Source organism: Coturnix japonica, chromosome 38, assembly GCF_054131305.1.
Source record: "Coturnix japonica strain WE chromosome 38, WE-NBRP24, whole genome shotgun sequence".
Taxonomy (NCBI): domain Eukaryota; kingdom Metazoa; phylum Chordata; class Aves; order Galliformes; family Phasianidae; genus Coturnix; species Coturnix japonica.
Window position 1 is genome coordinate 3,072,657 of NC_140700.1, and position 20,779 is coordinate 3,093,435.

The window sequence follows — 20,779 nt, forward strand, 5'->3', positions numbered from 1 at the left end:
ATAGAAAAGCAAGAATATCCTTCCTCCCCCTCCCTTTCTCATTCTGTAATATCACCCACCGAAGTTTACAAAACAGCCATGAGATTGTGCTTGCAGGAGATGAGGTTGCAATCAGCCATCCCTATGGGGATGCCCATTAAGAGATGCGTCACCGCTGCCACTTCTGCTCTGTTTGCCCACGTGGCTGCCACCCATCCCCTCTGCTTTGCTCTGGGGGATGGCAGCAAGGAAAGGCTGGGGCAGTGGGAAGGAGCAGGGGGTGGGTTTGTGTCTGATTGCTCAAGAAAAAAACAAGAAACAAAGAAAGCAAAACATATCCTGAAGGGAAAAGCTTTTTTCTTTTGTATTTCCAAAGCAAGGACTGTCCAGCAATGGAGCTGCCCTCGTTGAGTGCCAGGGCATATGGGAAGGGGTGACCTGCTGCCCATCCCTATGGCTCTTCAACCATCCCAGCTGTCCCAGGGCTGCTTGTAGGAGCTACAAGTGGATCCAGACCATGTAGAGCTCTGCAAGCTCCGTGGCTGAGCTCTGCTCCTCAGTGTCCACCCTGCTGCTTTGTCTCTTGGCCAAGTCCATGATATTACTCCACGTCTTCACTTTTTGTTCTGTTTTGTTTGTTTTGTTTCATTTTGGTAAAAAATAGTTTCTCCCTCCCTCTTCCCACCCCACTCCCAACCAACCCAACCAATGTGACAGCCTTCAGGAGTCCAGGGGTGCTGCCTGCACCTCCACAGCCAGGAGCTGCCCACTGCGTGGCCCCTGAGCCCAGTGTTGGGCAAGACGGGGGTAGACCACACGCACAGCCCCTGCATCCCACAGTGCATCCCCAGCCCTCCTGGACTCGTCCCCAGAACCACAGCGAGCCACCAAGCCAGTGGCCAGCAGCAGGATGCTGAGGGCCAGCAGTGTCAGGAGGCACTGCCTGTCCCCAAAGAAGCGGTGGTGGCGGATGGCCTCTTTAGTCCTGGCGTTGACGCATGCCACCTTGGCCTGCAAGTCTACAAAGGCCACGTGCAGGCAAGCCCAGTATTCCGTGTCCTGGTGGAGCCGGGTGATGTTGTACGCATGGGTGCCCAGTGGGATGCGAGCGATGTTGGTTGTGTCCAAGCTGGAGCTGAGCAGGAAGCTGGACCAGGTGAGGTTGGAGGAGACGGCGTTGAGATGTGGCTTCCAAGTGAGAAGGATGTGGTAGGGCTGGACGTCCTGCACTGCCAGCTCCAGGCTGGCCTCGCTACGTGGGAAGGAGCTGTTGACCAGCACGGTGATGCTCTTGGTGTCTGCCCCCAGCAAGTTGTGGGCCACGCAGGTGTACAGCCCGGCCTCCTGTGCTGAGATCCCCATGATCTCCAGAGTCCCTTCAGGGTGCACCTTGTAGAGTCCATCATGTGCATAGGGGATCAGCTTCACCCCTGAGGGGGTGACCCAGTAGATCTCCGGGTCCGGCTCTGCCATTGCTCGGCAATGCAAGGAGATGTTGTCACCATCCATCACTTCAAGACGGGAGGGAAAGCTGCTGGTGGAGATGAGAGGCAGACACAGATCCGTCATCTCTCGGAAGGGGACATCCCGAATGTGCCTCCTCTTGAGGTCGGGGGGCTCAGCACACAGCGTGGACTGAGGCTCAATGAAGCGGATGCGCATCTCGGTGCTGTTGACCCAACGGATGACGCAGTCACAGCGGATGGGGTTGCTGTGGATGCTGATCTCCTGTAGGTTGGGCAGGGACTCGACCGTCTGCTTATGCAAGGCACTTAGGGCATTGTTGTTGAGCATGAGGGTTTCCATTTGGGGAAGGTGGTGGAAGGCGTTGGGGTGGATGAAGGACAGCTTGGGGTTGTTGGTGACGTCCAGCTTGGTCAGCTCAGGGAGGTTGATCAAGGCGAACTTGTCAATGGACACCAGCTCCTCCATGTTGTTGAGCCCCAGCTCCTTGAGGTGCAGCATGTTGGTGAAGTCACTCTGCCTGACCCTCTGCAATGGGTTTTTGTTCAGATCCAGGAACTTGAGGCTGGGCACTCTCTGCAGTGCCCGTTTGGGGACGGTCACCAGCTTATTATCATAGAAAGAAAGGCTCTCCAGGCTGCGCAGCCCCTCCAGCGCATAGTCTGAGATCTCCCTCAGGTTCATCCCAGCCAGCACCAAGCTACGCAGATTCGACAAGGGCCTGAAATTCATATCCAAGATAGCATCCACCCTGTTGCCTCCGATCATGAGGATCTCCAAGCTGGGCAGCATCTGGAACCAGCGGCTGTCGACCATCCGCAGGAGGTTGGAGTTGAGATGCAAGCGAAGGAGGTTGCTGAGGCCAGCGAAGGCGCGGGGTGCAATCCTACGTAGTTGGTTGTGATTCAGATAGAGCTCCTGCAGGCTGCCCAGCCCTGGGAAGCTGTTATCAGGCAGCTCTGTCAGCCGGTTCTCCTCCAGGTGCAGGCTGAGCAGCTGTGGCATGTTCTTCAAGCCGAAATCCCAAACGTTAGAGAAACTATTCTGTGACAGGTCCAGCTCCGTGAGGTTTCTGAGATAGTCCAGCTCGCTCTGCTCCAGCCTGGCGATGTTGTTGCTTTGCAGAAGCAATGTCTGTGTCCCCGCCGGCAGATCCTCGGGCACAGCAGTGATGAATAAATCATTGCAGTCCACAGTGTTGGCCTCCCGGTATGCAGAGCGTGGGGTGTACCAGGGTCTGATCTGGCACATGCACTGCAGAGGGCATTTCACCTTCCAGGGTACGATGGGGATGGCAGCAGCAGCCACTATGCAGAGCAGCAGCGAGCTGCCCTGGAAACCTCTCATTTTTGGGTTGTGGGATTGGCTTCCTTTGGTCAGGGAAGGCTCAGGGAATGCAGCCAGAGAGGGGCATGGAGTGACCGTGGTGGGGAGGGGGTCTGCAGGAGGAGATGCCCCAAGCGAAGCCCTCGGAGCAATCAGCCCCCACTGCCCTGCCTGGCCTCCTCAGCTGAGGGCACATCACCCCCCTGAGTGGGGCCAGTCTTCTAATCAGAGCTTCGCCTCCTCTTCCTCCCCAGTGGGTTCATTGTGGCACTTTGCTGCATTTTCCAGGTTGTTCCTCAAGATCATTCCTGAAAGAGGACAGACAAGAAGCTGCGTTAGGAGAGAAGTTGCACACACAGCATGGGCTGGAGAGGCAAACCCCATGCACAGGACCTCCAACACCAGCCCCAAGTCCTACTAATACATCCCACTTCACCTTCTTTGTATCAGCAGCACCATCCTTCCCCTCCCAGCCCAAGAGGTTTGGATGTTGGCTCATGGTTGCTCTGTGCTACCAGCAACCAGTGCACCTCTTAAGCCCATCTCATCCTCTTTAGGACCCTGGCCAGGAGAATCCTATCCCAGCTGCTCTCAGGAAATCAGAGGAGGGACTGGGAACCATCCAACCCAAACCTTGAACCTCAAAGCTTAAAGCACTGCTAGGATCTAATTAACAGGACCAGGAGTCGCTGATGCATTAGAGGCTGCTAGAAGAATAGAGAAGCCCGTTAACCCCATCCCTGCTGGGTGCACCCCCTTGTTCTCCTTATAAAGGGCTTACAAACAAACTTTAGTCAGCATTGATTCAACCAAACCTGATGCCAGAATCGATCCCTGCACCCCCTGCTGTGGGGGCACTGTCTTTAAAGCACCTCCTGCAGGACCAGCATTAAAGGAGAGGAAGGTGGTATTGATTTCTGCCTCTTCTGATGGACCCTCATCTTTCTTAAGTGCACAGGCACTCCCGTGGCTGTAGATCTCTCTGGTCATTATACCATGGTCAAAACATCATAGAGTTTCTTTCTCCTTAAGAAGAATATATATGGAAGAATATATATGTGTGTATATATGTAATGTTTCCTTATGGTTGTAAAGAAGAGCCGAGAAAAACACTCATGCCCAGGGCTGGCTATGGAAAGCCCTATGTGTGAGGTGATGCTCCAATGGCCCCAGTGGTTGTATAGCAAAAGAATCCAAATTAGCTGTGATTTTCTGCTTGGGTTTCTGGTTCTGTTGGGCACATTCCCCATATGGATCAGGGAGGGCTGATGCTGTGCACACAGCAGTGCATGAAGAGGCAGCAGAAGCCCAGAAATGGGGGGGGGGGGGGGGAGAAAAAAACCCAGCCCAACACAAAATAGCAAAGCAACGAGAATGAGAATTGATGAGGCACAGAGAAGGGAAGAGTCTTTTCATCAGCAAGTTTGCTGGATGAAGCCAGGAGATAAATCACCGCGTGGAAGGAGCTTTGGTTGCTGCTGCCTCTCTCCTGCTGCCTGGCTGTGGGAGATGGATGGCTGCAGCTAAGCAGGCTCCCTGCCCTCCCTTCTCCCTTAGCAGCAGCAAGTGGGGCCGATGGTCCCCATGGTGTGCAGTGCTGTGGGGAGGGAGGTGATGGAGAACCTCCGGCCTTTTTGCTCTTTGCTCTGGAGGAGCCAGAGGGGGATCCAACCTTTGTGTGCAGGGAGCAGGAGGGTGGGAACACACAGCTCTGCAGGGCTTTGCAGCCTGAGATGCACACACTTGGTCCAGTCCAGCATGATCCTCTCTGTGCAATGAGACATCGATATCAGACCTGTGTGTGCATCCCTCCTGCATGCGTCCTCACAGGGGTGGGAAATGATGGAGCTGTGGGTGTCCCTGTTCATTAATAGGACTGGGACATGATGCTCTATAGAGGTCCCTTCCAACCCCATCCATTCTGTGATGTGATGGATACAGCTTGGTGTCATAGTGGTGCTGATGGTTGGATGCGGTTGGATCTTAGTGGTCTTTTCCAACCTTAATAACTCTATGATTATTCTATGACTCAAGGATTCTCCCCTCCCCACTGTGGCCATCTGCCAATGCTCCAACCAGGTCTGATTTCCTTCTAGCCCTCCATTAACAATGGGTAGTGCTGCAATGTGATGTAGGGGAAAACACCTCCCCAACCCTCCTGCTGCAACCTCGTTCCATAGCACTGCTGGCTTTGCAGCATCAATACCCCAAGGTAGAAAAGCAGCTTCTCCATTCAGCACAAAGCACCCAGACCTCAGCAGTGACTTTGCTGCCACGTCAGTAAATAAACCAATAAATAAATAACTCCAAATCCACCCAATCCTTTTGGTAACGTGGCAACTGCCCGGCACTGCCTTTCTCATCTGTATGCTTCATCACAGCCCCTCACCATCCGCCGGGTGAGTGCTATGGCAACGCTGTGGTCTTTAAACACAGGAGTTTGTGCTGCGATCGCAAACAGCATTAGGCAATTTAATTAAGCAGCTGGCAAAGGGAAAAAAAAAACCAAACAACTTTGCCTGTTTGAAGCGTTTTATTAAATCCGGGGGCATTATGCAGCTCTACGCCCTTTTGCTGCATGGTTGGAGGGGATGCTCCTATCCCGGCCCTTTTGCAGCTTCAAAGCAAACAAACAGCACCGAGCAGAGGGTGGGAAATCCTACATGCAACCAGCAACTGCATTGATAGGGTAAAGCCGTGCTCTGTGCTGTTATACCCCAAAAAGCATTTGCACAAGGCAGGGAGCAGAGCTCCCCAAATGCTGGGCTGGGTGTTTCTTTCCTCTGTTAAGCCATGTATTGTGCAAGCAGACTGGGACATTACTTGCTGCCTGAGGGCCTCATCCAGCAGCTCTCCTGGCAGGGAGGGAGATAACAGTTGCTTCTGCTCATCCAGGAAGAAGCCAGCAGATAAAAAGCTGCCGGGGAGCGTGCAAAGCAAACAGCTCCACTGCTGCACCTCCTATCGCTTCCATCCACCCGCAGCCGGCAGGCAGCAGCCATGCTCATGCCCTTATCAGACTGCTGCTCCAACACCCCCCTGCCTTCCCCAACCCCAAGTGCTTTGGATGGATTTTAATGAGGAGGGTTGGGAAATGAGGCTGTTCTTCCTCATCTTTTTGCTTTCAGGCTCTGGACTCACAGGTGGCTTCTGTGCTGGCCCTGAAGGGGTCCTGTGCCATCCTCCTGTTATGGGATGCCCTGAGGTCTTTTCATTGGGATAACTCTATTAGGAGCCCTGGGGCTGCCTGGTTTCAGGGTTGGTCTCAGGGTTATCGTGTGCATTTGTAAACGTCTTTCAAAAGCAAACTGGAAGAGCTGGCTGATCTCCCAGCTGGATCTTAGGGAAGATGGATTCTCAGCCTCGGCTTGTGGCTGAATCGTTCCTTACTCTGAAATACTGGTGTCCTCAGCAGACCCCGTGCTGCATTGGGCAGCATCTCAGTGCGTTTTTGGATGCTGCTCACACGACTGGCACGTCTCTGGGCTGCAGCAGGGCTCAGCTGTGCATGGCCACTGCAGCACGGTCCCCCTCCTCCTCAGCATCCCATTGCAAACAGCCCAAACCCAGAGCATCCCCAGTGCCAAGGGATGGCAATGGGAGAGTTGGGGATGGGATGGGATGGGATGGGATGGGATGGGATGGGGTGGGATTGGATGGGATGGGTTGGGATGGGATGGGATGGGATGGGATGGGATGGGATGGGATGGGATGGGATGGGATGGGATGGGATGGGATGGGATGGTGGCTGCTTCCCATCCTGCTACCACCGACTGTTTGCCCTTTCCAACTGTTGCTTCACTGTCTCTGTTTCCAGAGTTCTATCTCCCCAATCTTCTTCCTGAGTGGCAATAGCTAATTTAGAGCCCTTCACTGCGTAAAAGCCTCTGAGAGCCTCATGCAGGGTTCCAAATGCCATTTGGCTCCTTCAACACCCTCAGGCTTTAGAAAATGCTATCTGCTATCAGTGGAGCCCAGTGGAGCCCATTCACCTCCCCGCAGTTCTATTGCACAGGACCCCATGTGAGACCCCAACACCTTGCAGGGATGCTGCTGTGCCCCTCAATCCCTGCACCATGCCCTTGCCAGCATGAAGCTCTGTGTTTTTGCACCAGAATCTTGCTCGTGAGGTTTGGCTCCATTCTGCCAGGTTTGGAGACAGAAATGAAGGCTTTCTTCCCCAAAACTCTATACACAGCAATGGGGTGCACAGTGCAGCATCAGGGAGCTGTGCTGCAGGCAATGCCTGTCCCTGCTTTTGCCTGGCAGATAAACAGCCCCGGTGCTGCAATGAGCCACGTGGCTCCTCCTGCCCGCTGCGCTGCTCAGTTATTGAACTGCCTGGAAATCACCCCCAGCTCTTTCCTAATGAGCTCGCTACGGACCTGCTGTCCAAGCCTGGTAGGGTGAGCTGTGCCAACGTGCATCAAATTGACTCACAGCAAAGTGGGGGCACTGATGCATTCCTCTGAGCCCCATTCCAACCCCTTTCCCAGCTTCCAAACCCTGCAGCCCACCCCCCAGCACAGAGCTGGGCAGCAGTGGGATGCTATGATGCAGCCTCTGTGCTGCTGAACACTGTGCTCATGTCACTCATGCTATTAGCAGAGCCCTTTTCCTGCCATTTGCTGTCATTTTCTGGTGGCTGACAGACACCGTTGCTTCCATGCGACAACCATGGGGCCATGGGAGCACCGGGGATGGGAAGAGGAGGAGGAAGGGGCAGCATTTTCATAGGGGGAGAAAGACACAGTTGGATGCTCTCAGCTTGCAGTCTGCTCACAGCCTTCTGTGCTCTGGCTTTCAGGCTATGGGGTGGACAGGGGGATGGGAAGGAGAGAAAGTAATAGGGGAGGGGGGGGGGACCTGGAAAATCAGGATACTTTAAAGGTAGCAAATCCAGGAGAGCTCCAACACTTGGCCACAGTGCTGAAAGAGGGGTGAAGGCTCTTACAGATCTCTGCTCTGGTTTTAGGGTTTTTGCTCTGGTTTTAGGGTCTGCAGGGCTTCATGGTTGTGTGCCCATGGGTGACACCATGGCTTGTTGCACTCGGAATTGGGAGTAGCTGCAATGAATGGATGCTGAGTGCACGAGGAGTTGAGTGCTGAGACATGAAGCACTGAGACAAATGCCAGCTGCTTGGCAGAGTCCTGGCCTTGAAAGTGGAGCAGACACCAGTCCCAGACGGCCCCGTCAATTCCAGCTAATAAAAAGGATATTTCACATGTTGAGCACTTTGCAGAGGCTTTAATGAGAGCAAACAAAGGCTGCTCAGTGCAGATCAGGGGGTGCAAGAGAGCAGCACCCACTTATCTCAGCCCACCTGCACCCATGGGACCACACAGCAGCTCTATGGAGCTTAATAAGGTGGGTCAGTGCCCCTAGAACAGCCCTGAATGGTGGCACTGAAACTGCTGTACCATGCTATAGACTGATGTCTGCTTACTTCTCATTTAGGCTTATCAAGGAGAGGGAAGCATCACCGGGAGGGTTAACTTTTCCCTTCTTCCCATTTCCTAAAGGAGAGATTTCATGCCATGCTGAATAAATAAAATAATGTGATATTACAAAAGACTGCAGCGCAGTATATTAGATAGCACAGCACCGTTGCAGGGCGTCTGTCAGCACCAATCACCGTGACTGATGACTTATCAAGAATGGACCTGACATTTCCAAATGAGCTGTTTTGATAGAGCTGTCATTCAAAAGGGGGTCGAAAATAAAATAATAATAATAATAAAAGCAGCCGATAGGAACAGGAAGGGAAAATGGAAAACATTTGCCTCCTTCATCCCGCCTGTTTAAGGCTTCCCAGCTTGGCAGTGAGACAATGAGGTGCGTGGGGTGCAGTTCAGCAGTGATTTGATGCTGCTGGGGGAGCTCCATGCAGGAGATGGGGGGGATGCAGCCATGCACCCTTCTCAGCTGGCATGGGGCTGCATTGCAAGGGGGGCTGCATTGCAATGCAGAGAGCAAGAGTGGGGTTGTGGGTGCTTGCCTCCAAATAGGTGCATGCCCTTAGGGTGGGTGCAGCTGCAGACAGAGCCCCTCTGGGCTTGCATAGGAGATGGGGAAGGGGAAGGAGCAGCTGGAGGTAATTTATTGCCATTGGAAGAACTGGCAAAATATTGTTTTCCTATATGCCCCAGAAAATGCTCTTTGCATGACTGAGCTGCTCGGAGCTACTCATCCATTCGAGTCACAGAGGCAGGAGGAAAAGGGGCTGCTCCGGGAGGAACTTTGGGATGTATCGTTAATGGTTGGAAAAGGAGTGTAAGAAGAAAAACAACCCGACCTGATGTTGGATGGAGGCATGTGTGTGGATAGCAGGAGGAAATGGTAATGAGCTCAGAACCCAACTGCCACAGCTCTGACCTGCAGCGATGCAGCTCAGCATCACCCTGCACCCTCCAGCCCCGAGCTCCTGCCCAATTAAGCACACAGCTCTAACGGGGTCCTTCCAGCCCTAAAGAGCTTCCACTGTTGGCTGATGGCTGTGCTGTTTGTCACTGCCACTTGTCAGTGTGGTGACAGTGGGAGCCGTGCAGTGACACTGAGACTCAGAGCAGGGAATGGTGCAGAGCTGATTTGGTCCAATAGGGGAGAACTACAGCCACCCAAATTGCTGTATGGGGCTGAGCTGATAGTTACAACCCTGGGTAAGGGCCCACAGCTCGCTGCCTTCAGCAGGCACTGGGGCTATTGAATGCTGCATCAATATAGGATCCCAGCATGGAGTGCATGGGTAGCTTCGGAGGGGCTCATTTGCTGTCTCAGAGCCATAGAATCACTGAGGTCCCACATCTTTGGGATCATTGCATCCAACCATCAGTGGGACCTATTGAGTCTATCTCTACCCTTGTCTATTAATACCACATCCATACATCTCTTACATACCTCCAGGCTGGGGGGCTCCACCACTTTACTGGGCAGCCCATGGCAATGCTTGAGCACCATCTGCATGGAGAGATTCTTCATAGTATTCAGTCTAGAGCAGTTTTCCAGCCTATCCCAGGTTTCTCATGGTCACACAAGTCACATCCCTAGCTGTAACATGAGAATCACTGAGCTTCAACCTTCCCTTCACCAAGATCTGTCCATACCTGTGTTTGAATGGTTGTGATACCCCAGGTATTTCAATCTATGACAACATGAAGCATCTATATCTCAAACTGGATTATTTAGCTACTGAAAGGCTGCTTTTCAATGGTTTCAGATGTCACCCACTAAGTTTTAAAGCCTTATTTCCCCCTTAAAGCAAAGCTGTTGAATGTCAGACATCACCTTGTTTCCCCCATGCAACTGATGCTGATGGAGAGCTGCACCCCAGCAGGTTCAGTCTCCACCCCAATGGAGGAGCATTGAGGTTCAGCCAACTTCACCCATCACTCCTGAGGGTCCCACACAGCTCCCACCAAATGGGATCTCCCAGTACGAGGGGTGATTAGAGGGATGAAAAAGCCAGATGAAAACGCTATGGGGATGTGGGGATGGAGGGGGAGGGAAGGGAGGCATGGCTGGCGACAGCAAGGTAAAATCAGAAGGGTGCTTTGTTTCAGCTTAAATGACAACCCCCTGCTTCAAAGGGCAAGCAGAGAGGCTAACAGACTGTGACAAAGCAGAACGCATGGACATGGGCAGCCAATTCCCTTAAATACAGCTTTCTTTGGCCTTGATGTCTGCAAACAAGCAGCCTGTAATACAAATGAATGCATTACCCTGCACCCCCCACCACGGGTATGGCTGTGGTCCCAGCCCACCCCATCCCTATGGAACCTTGATGTGAGGGGGCTGTGGGAGAAGGAGCGAGACGGCACCACTTAGCCTTCATTAGGCCAAATTAAAATCAGAACCGAGATGACAATTACAATTTGTGCCCGGTTAATTGTTCACCTCAAAAGCTGATCGTTGTGCAGATTGGGGAAATTAATTGTTTGCAATCCCAGGTGGGCTGGCTCTGAACTCTGCTGCAGGCGTCGAGCTCCTATGGGCACCACAGGCAGGAGATGTGTGTTGCATTGCTAGGGGGCTGCAGACCCCCAAACCTTTATGCAACCCACCTCCAGCAGCTGCACAGTGGCTGAATTTGGTGCAGTTTGCAGCCTGGCCCCATGCATCCTTTGCAACGTGCAGCCAGCTCCATGGATTTCACCCATTGGAAGGGTTTCAACCCATCGCTTGCTATCTCCTCCATGGGAGCACTGCTATCCTCACTGCTGGGTGACACCTGTGAGGTCCCATTCTTTCTGCTGGGGATGGGGGTGCTGCAGCCATTGCTGCTCCTGTCAATGAAGCCCAACTCTTCAGAGCATCCTGCTGGGATTTAGGGTATATTTTTTATCCCCAGGGTGCTTGGGAAAGGGTGTTGTGAGCACTCGGGTGTAATTATAGCTCCTAATGAGGCTGCCAGAGAGGGGGAAGGTGCCAGATTTCAGCGGAAACGGAGACCTCCAGCTTCTGCCTTCTCCCACCCTGCAGGTTGCTGGCAGGATCTCGGCTGCGATGCTGCTGCGTGGGAGCTGGATCCCTGCAGAGCTGGGGCTGGGTGTGCTGCAGGCTCACCCATGGGCCAGTACCTTTTGCAACCTGCAACCGGGTCCTTTGCAACCTGCAGCCTGGTCCTTTGCAATCTGAAGCTGGGATCCTTGCAATGTGCAGCTGGGCCCTTTGCAACCTGCTGCAGTCCTGCTTTTCCCCCTCTACTCCTCCTTTTCTCACCTGCAATTCCTAAAGCAAACTGCAGCTCCTTTCCCTGGATTCAGGATCTCATTTGCTCTCTTTTCTTTGACTCTCAGACAGCTCCTGCAGTCCCAGCAGCCCAGGGCACAGAGCATGGAGCACTGCCAGCAGCCAGGCATTGGGACATAGTCACTCCTATGCTGTACACATGCATTGAGCTGCACCAACATGACAGCAATAGCAGCTCATAACACTCACAAGCGTGTGCTTGTGCCTTGCAGCGGTGTGAGTGCTGGAGAGACAGGTGCACGCCAAGAAATGATGGTATATGTACCCATGACATGCCATTGCCCTCTGTTGTATGCTGCCAATACACAAAAGCCCACAGATGGTCGGGGTGGGATGAAGCACGGCCTGCAGAGGGAACAGGGAGCAAGATTTTCAGCCCTTGTGAGCCTGACTGAGTGATGCAGACAGCTCTGAAGCTCTGGACACTGAGTCTTTGTGAAAAATCAAGGCAGCACGGCACAGGAGCTGGGACTGGTGAAGGATGCTCCCATCTCTTCCATTTATTCCTACATCCCTCTAATCAACCAAGCAAGCAGCACGCCTGGAGCTGCAGCATGCGAGCTGCTTGTAACCTCCTCTCCAAAGATATGGAATCCATGAGGAAGTGTTCATTGCTCCGTGCTGCTTCTGGTCACCTTGAGTCCCCAACCCACTCAGCACAAGGCTCTGTCCCCATCCCATGGGTATCATGGCCCTGTGGCCAGCACAGCACTGCTTGGGGTGACTCCAACCAGGCGAGCCCAGCTGCATCACCCAAGAGGCTCACCCCAGCTGAACAGCATGGAAACAGAAGGATCAATAGGAGCATGGCCATAACCCTCCCCCCTTCCTGCCCGCACTGAGGCCATGGCAGCATCCTTCAGAGCAAGGATGCTCAGGGCAATGTCAAAAAGCCTTTCGAGCTCTGCTGCCCACGTGGCTCGCAGCAAATCCAAACTGCTGCGAGGAGGTTGTCACCTGGGGAACACACATCCTTGTCAATGTGGTACAGGGATAAAGTCTCACCTCCCAGTTCAAGCACTGGGACAGCAGCTCTGGGCAGCTGGGTTCACACACTGCCCTCTGCCCCCAAGCCAGGGGATGCTTTAGGCTGAAGTGCTCTCACTGCAGCATTTTGATGCCTATCCCTTCAAGATGGATAAACTGCATCTCTTTACATTCCCTTCAGCAGGTGGGGAAGAAGAGTTTATTAAACACAGCTTTAAAAAGAGAAGGAATTCCTGAGCGTAATTAAAATCTAAGCCACCATGGGACGTCTGCTGTTATTTCTCTAGAGATGCCTGTTGCTGAAGACAATATTTCTTCAGCTAAGCAGTAGTGCTGCAGGCAGGGAATGCTGCACAGGGGCATGGGTAGGGGCAGGAGGGCAGCTGCCTTCCTATGCTGTCTATGCTCATTAGGACACGACAACCATAAGGAGCACAAGGATGGCACCATAGGTTGGATGTGGAGCTGCTCCCAGTGCTGCTGGTAGGGTCCTTCTTGCTCTCTGCTCACCCTCCAGATGCAACCCACAGCAGGGCTGCATGTATAAGCTGCACTCTGAAAGAGCCATGCAGGAGAGCTCAGAGCTGCACTGATAACCCCATGCTTGACCTCAGGTCCCACTCCATCCCCACAAGCTGCAATGGCAAATTGTGCTTAAGCCGCCCCAATAAACCTGGGTGATGCATTAATTGTTGGTCTTAAGCATGGGTTGAAAACAAGAGAGCACTGATTTCTCTCTCCAAGCTGAGTTTTGCTCCTCAAAGTGCTGCCCAACCCTGCAGTGGTTTTGGGGTTTGCATGGGGCCCCTCTCATTTCTCTGCTGTCTGCTGTATCTGTATATGTCCCTCTCCATCCTCATATCCTCAGTGCTTTCCTCTGGGGAATAAAGAAGCTGCACTTCAGCACCTGCCTTGTGCAAAGGGCTCCAGCTTCTTCTGCTCCCTAGGAAGCTGTGCTGACAGCATTGGGGCAGCATCCCCAGCCCGATTCCATCTGAACACCCCATGGGATAAAACCATTCTTTGGGGCCAAGGGGAAGCAAAGCAACATCCAGCAAAGAGAGAGAGAGAAAAAAAAACAACACACCCAAACTGTGTGATTACTGCAAATGCCAATAAGTCATTAGGAATCACAAGAAAAATGTAGGATTGCCATAGCAACTGCCGTGCATGGCTTTTGGGGATGCTTCACCCCTTCCTAGGGCGGGGATGGAGGAAAAGCTCTGTGCTGTGGCATTGTTCCTATTCGGTTTGGGGGTACCTGAGAAGCAGAGACCAGTGGAGACCTCAGGGACCCTCCCAATGGGATGGAGACCATGGGGTCTTCCCACCCATGCTGAGCTGCTGGGCCGTTTCTCCCACCTCTTCCATCCCCGTGGTGCTGAGCCTCCTGCACTGCTCTTTTTCTATTGCTTCTATTGACAAACAGCAAAATGCAACCTCTCCATGTTCTGCTTCCCCCCTGCTTCCCTTTCCCATGCTCTCCTTTCACCCACAGCATCCCATAAGGGATTGCAGCAGAACCCTCTGGGTACCACAGCAGCAAAACCCCATTCCCATCCCCTCCTTAGCAACAAGATGCAACAAGATGCCCCATAAAGCGAAGCAAAGGGAAGACGCTACTGGGTGGACATGAGCTGCTTGGAGCCTCTCACTGCAAACTTCTCCCCCTCCCTGCTGGGGTTTATCAACTCATTTAGCTCCATAATCCCATTACTGACAGGCACTGCCCAAGGAGACCATCTGCATCAAGGACACAGGGAGAACCAAGGCTGGCCCCAAGCCCTGGGCAGGGTGAATGGAGCAGCACAGTGCTGGCTGGGTGATGCTGTAGCATCCATCACCCATTTCTCTTTAAACACAGCAGTGACTTCCCAAAGGAAAACGACTTTGAATGCACATTCCTCCTGCTTGCCATCCCCATTCAGCATTTGGGAAAACATAAACCAAAACATGATGCTGGGCTGCTCTGCAGCTCAGAGCTCCCCAGTGCAGTGTGACATAGAGCCAGACCTTAATGCTGATCCTTCCCAGTGCTCAGTGTAGGGTCGGATCCTGCTGCTGCACAGTGAGTATGGGAAGGTCTGACCTGACTCTGGACCAATAGAGCATGGTGACCCATGCGATGCTGCATGAATCCAGCCATGTGAAGCCCAGTTGCCCAGCACTCAGCACATAGAAGGGAGGAAAACTGACTCAGGAATGAGAATTGCCCATTTTTCTCTATGTTTCTAAAAGCCTTCATTGCAAAATGCAGCTCCGGATCAACTGCAGCCATCTGCAAATCCGGATCAGATACCGCAGAGCTCTCAGAGCGATGCCTGAACCCAATTGGACCCCTCAAGTCAAGCGAGCAGCTCTGGTTCTGTATTTCCAAACCATGTTTTGAAAGGCTGAACCTTCGAATTAGATTTAATTCTCATACTATGAGAGAGCGATGGGCACCCAATTAAAACACGCATTCTGGAGCAAAACAAATTGGTTCGTTTTATAATGTTCCACTAAGAGAAAAGAAGAATTCTTGTTCTCTTCCCAGGTGCTACCATCGCTTCCTCTGTTTATTCCACACTGATGCTCTTCACCCACACAGCCCTGCTGGGATGAGTGGGGTTTCCCTGTGTTTCCTACCCCTAAACTAAGCTGGGATTAGTTCCCCTGTTGGGAAAGGCTGGTTAAGATGCAAAACCCCCTTTATGCTGATTGCAAACTTGGCACCGATGAAAGCTTTCACATTCAAAGCAATCGCTGCTGAGCACGGTGGCTTTGTGCAAAGCAGGTTTCCCAGTATGAAGCTGGAGATGGGGCTCTGCTCAGCTATGGGCAGTGGGAGGACAGCGTGGGCAGATCCTGACCCTGCACAGCAAGTTTGATGCTGGAGCTGCTGCTTTATGGCCGGTGATAAACACCACAATATATGGTTTTATAATAGTGCTTGGGATGGGGTTTTAAATCCAGTGGGCAGCTCTGGGGCCCGGAGGGGTCAGACAATATGGGTGCATTTATAAGCTGCTGGAAGGGGAAGCTGACATTCATTCTGAATAAGGACGGTGAATAATTTATCACGAGTGATTTATTGACTAACTTCGTCTCTTCTGCCTGTCTGGGTGAAAAGCAGAGAGCCAGCAGCAGGCTATAAGGCACTGCTATATCCCAATTAAACCCTTTGTGAATGGTCTGGGAACGGATCCCTATTTTCTCATGTTTATTTGTTATTTGGGATTGCACAACACAACGGAGCCGGGGCGTCATTCCCACTGTTTGCAAACAGCTCACAGGGAGCACGACATGAGATGTATAGGGGGACACAGGGGACTCTAAGGATCCACCCCCCCCCTCATGGGATGGGGGCATCACTGGGACCCCACTCCCTGCATCTCACTCCCCTCCCCATACAGTGAACAGGGACAGGGCTGTCACCCCCCTTCTGAACCCTGGCTGTTCCCAGCCATGACCGGAGTGATTTTCTCAGCCATTTACTCCCTTCCTAAACCCACCCATTGGAACAGCCTCTTATAATCCTGCTATAAATTTATTCATCACAAAATACTCTCTGCTGTCAACTACCACTGAGCCACTGTGTCGCTGCCTGGGTGCTGGATGCTGTTTGGGTGTGGGGGTCAATGTGAAATGGGGGGGGGGGGGGGACCTGGATGGCAACCGTGTGTAGGAGCCCCACAAGATAGAGGGGTTGTTTGGGGCATGGTACAACTGGTGGTCAATGAGGATCAACAAACAAACCCCAGCCCCTACATGCAGCCTCAAGCCCAAGGAGACCACCTCCCTTCATAGAGTAAGTTTAGGACTCATTGAACTGTGATATTTCTCTGTTCCCAATGCATTCCAGGCAAGCAATCCTGATCCTTGTGGCTCTGCCCAGGGCTGTGCTGGGAGCTACTGCTCGTGGTGCAGATATTTCCCCCTATCATAGCCAGGAGAACCAAAGTCATGGATATATCACCATCATACCAAGCTGAGAAGGAACTGCCATGGGTCAATGCCATGCTGGCTGCTCTTTAGGAAGTCTACCATGTACTGGCCCATGCTCAGGATCTCCCTACATGCCCCATCCCTCCCCTAGGCAGATATTTAGGGTCACCAAGCTCTCAGCCCCAGAAGGGTCAGCGTGTCCCACCATGGGTGTTCCCACAGCTCAGCCCCAGCAGCTGACACTGAGTTTCTCATTTCATATTGCAGAAAATAAATGATATATATATAAAAGAAAGTCCAACCCAATGGAAGGAGCTTAAAATGGCAGAGGAGCAGAATGTGGCACTGGGTTTTGCTCTCATCCCTGCTCTGATGCCAGCAACAAGAGGGTGCCAAGGCAGCTCTGCACCAGTGCAAGGAAAGCTCTGCCCACTGCAAAGAGGCTGAATTGGAAGGATGGGGGTCTACTGCCATAGTGAGGAGGACAGCAGCTGGATGGCAGTGTCCCATGTCCCAAACCTGACCACCAATGATCAATGGGCACAAAAAGTCCCACAGCAGGGAGCAGTCAGCACTGCATGGAACTTGCACTGACCCTGCAGCTACACAGAACTAAGGCAGTGTTTGCTTCCTAGCTTTGCTACGGGCTTGACCTGCAGGCTGCAGCATCAGGGCTGCTTGTCCTCCAAACAGCAGCAGGGGCTGGGTCCTAACAACAACATGGTGGGGAGGGTGGTGGGATGGGAAGGGTCTGTGTGTAGCCATGGGGCCCTTAATGCACAGAGGCGTGCAGACCCCAGGATCCTCAATTATCCCCTTTGCTCCCTGGGCTGGCAGCATCCTAAAGCCACAGGAGGGGCTGCTCTGCTTGTATACAGCAGTGTGTGCATGGAGAATGGGAGTTAAGAAGGAGTAAAATCAATACAAAACCAGCAGAGAGATCATTCAAATGACCCCATGAGCTTCCCATACTGAGCAGCCCAAAGCCTCTTTCCTCCCCCAGGGGCCATCCTTGCATTGTGGGGCTGTGCACCCCCAGCACCCTGCTGCACATTGGCTGCACACCCACCACCCAGGGCTCCCAGTTTGCTCTTTTTCCCTTTGCTTTTTGCCTTGCTGCGCTCGCAGCAGAGTTGTGCTTGGCACCAAAGGGTAAAAGCAGGTTGGGAAGGAAGGAGGGAGAGCACAAGACCAGGCTGATGGATTTGATACAGCCTCTTTTTATGCCCTAACTCTGACACTTTCTCCAGGGCTTGGGCACAAAGGGGTTAATGCTTGGAAGTGCTGCTCCTGGTGGGATCACATCCTGCTGGCATCCCAGTGCAATGCTGGATGGCTTTTACATTTCAGTCTCAGTGGCACCAATGTAACCCCATTACATCTCCCTGGGGATCATCACAGTCACCCCATTAGTGCCAGGGCAAGAATCAGCCCAGAGAGGGTTTGAGGATATAACCAGCTCCCCCTCTACTTCTGAGTGAAACCTTTCCCTGGAGCACCCTTTGTGCTTCTTGCCCCTTTCCTGGACCACTCACCATCGAGGCACAGATGCTGTGTGCACTTCCTATTGTCATCACCATTAATCCCAGAGATCAGAGAGAGAGGAAGGAAGGGTAAAACCCCAAACAAACAGCAGAACCACCAAGCACAGGAGCTCCCCATCCTTCCCCCTTCCCCCCCGCCCCCAGAACCATAATGAGGCTGAACCCAACTCACCATTGGGGTCTCCTTCGGTCTCCCATTACCGTGAGCATCCGCTGCGGCCGTCGCTCATCGGGTGCGGGCAGACAAAGGCTGGGGGTGCGTTGGACCCATCAAAGATCTCTCCAGTCCTATGGGGAGGGGAGGAGGGGGGGGGGGATAACGACAACAGCCCACCCCTGCACGCTGCCTCTGTGCTCTCTCTCAGCGCTCGATCTGGTGGCAGCAGGGAGAGAAATCCATCCTCCCCTCGCGCTGCAGGCGCTGCTGCCCCCTCCTCCTCCTCCTCCTCTTCCTCCTCCCTTCTTCTCCCCTCCCTTTCCCCGTCCTCCTCCTCACTCGAGCCTTGTCGCCACGACGTGCCACCCACCCGAACCAGCTCCTGCTGCCTTAACTCCTGCAGCTCTGGTGAGCATTGTGACACCACACACCCATCTATAGGCTGGTGACATGGGCACAGCCATCCCTGGCACCCTCACAAACCAATGCTACCCACCAGCTCCCATTAAGGTAGAGCTGCTTGCTTGCACCCCTCAACATCCACAGTGCCTGGGGGCAACATGGGGACACTGAGGGGTGACAGGGGGGTCACACAGTTGGGATTCTTGGCACTGTGCTGGGAGAGCAATGGGGAGGGTGGTCTTCTCAAAGGGTTTCTTGCCTTCCACAGCCTTGTTCCTGGCACCAATCCTGTCCCCAGGTTGCCCTTGGTGACACTATAGATGCTCCTATGTGCTGAATACCTCCTCCAATTGGGTGGTGGCCACATCCCCATGTAGGATCTGCTGCCCATGGCTCACTTCTGGGATTCTTTCCCATTAGTGGGAAGAAATAGACCCTAACTGCCAATAACAGCCTGAGAATGGCAGATCTATCATAACCCAAGCACTGCTGTAGGGCAGGATCAAGCCAAAATTTCCCCTTCTTTAACCCACAATCCAATCCTAATTTCAGTGGATTTATAAAGTCAGACTTGGGGTGCAGAAGCCTGGAGGCTGAGTCCAGAAGGCTGACTGTAGTCAGACAGAGAGAACTGGGGTTAATCACAGAATCATACCGCTATATAGATATATAGAACCATAGGATGCACTTTAAAGCTCAACCAGTTCCAGCCCTCCTGCAGATATAGGCACAGATGTGGGCTCCAACCAAGGCAGGATTCTTGGGTGCAAACCAGTGCAGCAGAGCAGCCTCAGCTTTTGTTTCCTTGCCAGCAATACTCCCCCCAAATGCTTTTACCATCTGATGTCAGAGCCCTGCAGATGCCACTCGCCCCAGGGGTGACAGTGGCCATTGAATCACCATCTCATGCGTGCATTTGCCTGGAGCTCAGGGGATGGAGAACAGCAGCGCACACACACACGCCAGAGCCAGTGAGGGAGAAGAGGAAAGATTGGAGTGACCTGATTTAATTGGCAGGACTTCAATAACATAAAATCCCTACCCATGTGCCCAGACCAAATGGGTGATGTTCTGGCATGTCGGCCCCCATTCAGCAAAGCATTTAAATGGAGAGTTAATGGGAGCACATGTTTAATGTTAGCCTCGCTTAAATGCTTCGCAGCACGAACTGAGAGGCAAGGAGGGGTGTCAGCTGGGAAATTCCCTCTTGGCTTTTTAAGTAATAGGGGGGTGAAACTTGAGGCTGCATCCAAACACTGGGTCATGCAGGGCTGTGCCATAACCAGTGAGCACCCTATGAAGCACTATAGAAAGGAGAGACACTTGCTACCCATGCTGTGCCCCTATGAGAATGGGGACCCACAGCACTGCTATGGGGTGAGCAGCAGCTGCTCAGCAATGCATCCTTGTGTGCCAGCCACCCGGGTAGCCCTCCCTGTCTCACACCTTGCTGCTAACCACGCTGATCCCTGAGTGAAGCCAGCCCGCTGCAGAGGATGACTAATGCATGTCACTCTCAAGATGCTATCTTCAGGAAGATGAGTACAGCCTGATCCAGGTTTTAATTGTGTGGGATTTTAGCCGAGATGGTGCTAATTTATTTTCTCTGCTGCTTCAGCACTTCTCATGGCTCTCCTGCATGCACTTGAAGTCACCTGGAAGATATTCCCCTGGTGCAAGGGGTTAAAGCTTTTCTTTCTGGGGCAGCAGCTTGCAGTCTCAGTGATTTTCTTCCCCTGTAGCCAGTTATATGAGTGGGGCTGGAAGGAGCTTCACATTCTCTTCCAACCCCACATTAGCTTCTTGGGGAGCAGGAAGAGATTGTAAGTGCCCAATCCCTGGAGATATCTAAGGCCATCAATGGGCAGCTTGAGCTGGTCAGGCAATGAGCCCATGGCAAAGGCTGGATGGGATGTAAGGTCCCTTGCAGCCCAGCCTTCCTATAGCCCTATGTCTGGGTAAGGAATGAGCTGATCCTTGAGGTCCCTTCCAACCCAACTGTTCCATGCTCCATTGATTTCAACACAGTTTTTGTAGGGATGTGGGGGCTCAAAGCATGTGGCACTGCCTCACCACACCTCCATTCCAGTCAGGAGTAATGGTGACCAGGGAGGTTTCCTCCCTCCTTAGGTCCCAGGCTGCTCCTACAGGTTTGCTATAGGCAGGACCAGCTCCAGCAGTGTTTTCCTCTCCTTCCTCCCAGCTATCTCCCCGACCTCACTGTCTCCACTGGGGATAGAGCTG

At 52.8% G+C, this 20,779-nt stretch overlaps 2 protein-coding genes and 1 long non-coding RNA gene across 5 annotated transcripts in view; 2 read left to right on the plus strand and 1 right to left on the minus strand.

The window, feature by feature from the left end:
* The window catches only part of MDM4 (MDM4 regulator of p53), a 29,306-nt gene extending 25,482 nt beyond the window's left edge, over positions 1–3,824 (plus strand). Inside the window, exon 12 of one of the 2 annotated variants that reach the window (XM_015884971.3) lies at positions 3,058–3,824. In XM_015884971.3, the coding sequence (XP_015740457.2) occupies positions 3,058–3,190 (133 nt within the window). In that variant the 3' untranslated portion in view covers positions 3,191–3,824. The remainder of the gene's footprint in view (positions 1–3,057) is intronic. The other variant, XM_085527184.1, reaches the window with a different exon arrangement.
* Positions 320–18,423, minus strand: LRRN2 (leucine rich repeat neuronal 2). 2 transcript variants are annotated; one of them, XM_085527180.1, is made up of 3 exons: positions 18,149–18,423; positions 9,668–9,727; positions 320–3,077 (listed from the first exon to the last, which is right to left on the minus strand). In XM_085527180.1, the coding sequence occupies exon 3, from the start codon at positions 2,788–2,790 to the stop codon at positions 700–702; it is 2,091 nt and encodes a 696-aa protein (XP_085383306.1). In that variant the 5' UTR covers positions 2,791–3,077; positions 9,668–9,727; positions 18,149–18,423; the 3' UTR covers positions 320–699. The 2 variants fall into 2 exon arrangements, with proteins under 2 accessions (XP_085383306.1, XP_015740451.2); XM_015884965.3 differs by lacking the exon at positions 9,668–9,727.
* LOC146754795 (uncharacterized) lies at positions 7,924–8,342 on the plus strand. The gene is made up of 2 exons (XR_014938770.1): positions 7,924–8,137; positions 8,228–8,342. It is a non-coding gene; the product is annotated as an uncharacterized LOC146754795 (long non-coding RNA).
* Positions 18,424–20,779: the final 2,356 nt, after the last annotated feature.